This window comes from Alosa sapidissima, chromosome 11 (genome assembly GCF_018492685.1).
Source record: "Alosa sapidissima isolate fAloSap1 chromosome 11, fAloSap1.pri, whole genome shotgun sequence".
NCBI classification, from domain to species: domain Eukaryota; kingdom Metazoa; phylum Chordata; class Actinopteri; order Clupeiformes; family Clupeidae; genus Alosa; species Alosa sapidissima.
Window position 1 is genome coordinate 31,127,288 of NC_055967.1, and position 3,630 is coordinate 31,130,917.

General features: G+C 39.2%; 1 protein-coding gene across 2 annotated transcripts in view; it reads left to right on the forward strand.

Annotated features, from left to right (window-relative positions):
- The window catches only part of lrrc4ca (leucine rich repeat containing 4C, genome duplicate a), a 65,141-nt gene extending 62,021 nt beyond the window's left edge, over window positions 1-3,120 (forward strand). For both annotated transcript variants that reach the window (XM_042111287.1, XM_042111285.1), the window contains one exon: window positions 1-3,120. This exon is cut by the window's left edge and continues 1,849 nt beyond it. In XM_042111287.1, the coding sequence (XP_041967221.1) occupies window positions 1-153 (153 nt within the window). In that variant the 3' untranslated portion in view covers window positions 154-3,120.
- Window positions 3,121-3,630: the final 510 nt, after the last annotated feature.

Here is a 3,630-nt window from a genome sequence, read left to right on the forward strand (position 1 = left end):
CAGCTCGAGCACGAGCACCTCAACCACTACAATGCCAACTTCAAGACCCCCTACAACCATGTGACCACCATCAACTCCATACACAGCTCAGCGCACGAACCTTTGCTAATCCGTGCGGGCTCGAAAGACAATGTGCAAGAGACCCAAATCTGATCTTGTGTTTTCATGATGAGAATCAAAATGGACTCAACTAGAGAAACATTAAGACTATTGACTATTAAGAGGATGACAAAAAAATATTAGGAACTGACAGATCGGTATCTATAAGTAGGCGATGATGGATACGTATTGACATTGGGAACTAGGGTATGTCAACTGTTTCAAAAGTGTCTTTACAAAACAGAAGTTATTTATTTAAGAAAAAAATCTATTGTGGTTAAATCAAGAAAAAATGTATCTTGCAATTATTTTTTCAGCACTTATATCTTCATGTTTTGCTTTTTTAATTGTCCCTTTTTTTTCTTTTATAATGGTTGGTTGGTGGTTGGTTTACTAATATGCTTCTAAACTCTGTGTAAATCTAATCGAGACCATTCTCTGTACGAAAGGAGCCCAATGCCACCTTCCAAACAAGAGATGATTCAGTGCATATCCTGTTGTTTCTCGTCTTGCACTGTCCAGAGCATCCATGTTGTCGTCTCACTTTAGGCATAATGCACCACATGTCATTTTTAAAGTCGCCCCTCTGCCCCCAAATTAATTGTTCTAATCTCCAGTGGCCATCTGTTAATTTAGATTAAGGGCTCGGTCCTTTTAAAAAGTTTTTGAGCGAGGCCTTGTCTGTGGTTAAATCCGATAACGACTTGGAATCACCCTAAGGCTGCCACTCACAAGCATCAGACACAGGCGCAAACTTGGGTTTTGACAAGTGAATGGATTTGGGTCACAAAGTGATGAACATATGCCCCCTATTTTAAACTAAGCCAAAACTCAGAACCCAGGGCCTGTGGAGACACAAAAGCTACTGAATTACTCAGAGCTGTGAGGAGAGCAGAGCTCTTAAAAGCCCAATGATAAACATTCATGAATGGACAATTAAATATAGATTTATGTGTGACACTGATGCAACAGCCCAGAACAGAGCTAGTAGTCCTGTGGGTGGGACACACGCACACACACGCACACACACACACACACACACACACAGAGATTCAGTTATAAGCCCTAGCCAGACCCCATCTGACAGGCCTCAGCTCTCACTGCTTTCTGCTGCTGTGCCTCACACCACTGCAGATGTGCCAGCAAATTACCCTCCAAAAATACTCCCCAAACCTCCATCACCGCCGTTTATCAGCTCCTTCACACCCCCAATCCCCCACCCCACCCCCATGTCTCCCTAGTCCCTGCTGTGTCCAAACACATTGCCTCTCATCTGTCTGAAACAATCACCTCACAGCCTTAGCCCAGGCCTGCTGCAGCTGCAGCGTCCCCTCTGCCAGCCTCCCAAGTAGGAGAGCCCAGAGGAGAGGCCATGGCGGAGACGCCAGATCCCGGGCCGAGGAGATGAGCCGATCTGGGACTTGGCAGGTAGCTGGAGCTGCTAAACAGATGTCCAGGTTTTTTACGAACATCTTACTTATCGGTCGTTCAGGACTCATCTCTTTTAAAAAAAAAAAAAAATGGAAGAGTCCTGAGACTAACCGGCAGCAGATGCAACATCAAAAGAGGAAAGGCATCCCTGAGAATTAAAATAAAAAAGCCCTGATGTATATGAAACAACATGGGGAATCATAATGTGATTGCCAAACAAACACTGCTCATTTTCCATGATGAGAAAGCCCCCAGAGCTTCTAGTTTCCCCCTGTCCCGTCCACTCTACAGTCAAGAGTCCAAGGCTTTTTTAAACAAGAAGTTGTTGTGTTCATAGTCATCTAGTATCATCAATTGTCTCATGATAATGATCTACTTCTCATATAAAGTTTAACCAGGAAAGAACGGTAATTATTCAAACCTCCTGCTTTTATGCTTTGAGAGGAAAAGTACCCCCATTATAATTCCAAATAAATAACGTGAAAATGTACTTTAACAGTCACCATGGAAACCAACAGAGAAATGGATGAACACAAAAATGGTGAGTTAGTAACCACAAGCCCCTGAGTGGACTACTGTATCTGAGATGGAGATTTGGGCTAATACATCTGTTACAAACATTTCTGTTCTATTTTATTATCATTGTTAGATTTCAGATTGATTTGTCATTTAATATAAAGTGAAGTTCACATTCAAAATTTATAGACATCGTGGGTACATTTTCTTCGGACAATTCTTCAACCATGATGGCTCTGTATTTATTCTGTATTTATCAGTGTGTCTGTGTCAAGCGACAAATTTTATTTTTGTAATTCACCAGCTGAATCAGGTGCCATGGAATATACAACACACAAAATTCATTTGAACTGACTCAGAAAAAAATAAAATAATTAAGAAATAAAGAAATGATACTATGATATTGAAGCAAAAACATTTTTCTAAATGCAGCTCATGTATGAGTGTACCCATTTATGCCCACATGGAGTTTAGAGCCATGGTAAACCGCTATGACATGTTTATACATTTCATTTGGATTGTATTTGAGTCATGTACAGGATGACACTGGATTGTCCATGTTGGAACCTTGGTCAACCTCAAAGGGTTCTTCAGTATCTATGCTCCCATCCATGTTCATTTGGTAAATATGTTTTAGAGTTTGGCTGTGAATTCTAGTGATTGCTACTCCTTTTGTAACATCGCATCATGTGAACATCTGTGTGTTTTGGGTCGGGAGACGGGATTAGACTATTTTGTTTGTTGGTTTCTTTTTTTTTGTTCCACATCATTCTTTTTCTTGTCAGAGAGGGAATGCTGTTCTAGTGGTAGATTTATATAAAATACATTTTGAGAATAAAATTCTAAAAATTAAAAACAAAAAAACTACAACTTTTTTAATTTTGATTTTACATGTGCCAACCTCTTCGGAAAAATGGAAATGTGAAATATGCTGTAAAAGACAAAGAAAGTGATTTTCATGTACGCGTACTTTCATGACCTTTAAAGAAAATACAGACGAAGATCGATTATAGAAACCAGAGTTTGTAGTTCATACACAAAAATAAGGTTACAAATAAACTATTGTTGTTTTTTTCTGTATGGTCTTGTCATTATTTTTGCATTTTGTGAAATCTTAGAAAAATAGATAGATAGATAGATAGATTACTTTATTCATTCCCAAAGGGAAATTATGGTGTTACAGCAGCAATTAATAATATAAACATATATCACACATAAACATACATACAAGTTAAAAAATAAATACAATTGGATATAGTCTCTGTTAAAGAGGTTGTAAACTGCATTGACTTTCATCATAAGATTTTCTCTCACGGCACAAAGGGGAGTTGGCAGTGGGCAGGAATGATTTTCTATAACGCTCCTTGCTACAGCGCAGTTGGAGCAACCTCCAGCTGAAAACACTCTGTTGTTTGACCAGTAGTTCATTCAGTGGATGTGAGGTGTTGTCCATAATGTTAAGGAGCTTTTGCAACATCCTTCTCTCAACAACTAACTCTACAGTAGGGGTTCAAGTGTACTTCCAATTACAGAGCCAGCTCTTTTTATCAACTTGTTGAGTTTTTTGGTGTCATTTGCCCTGAT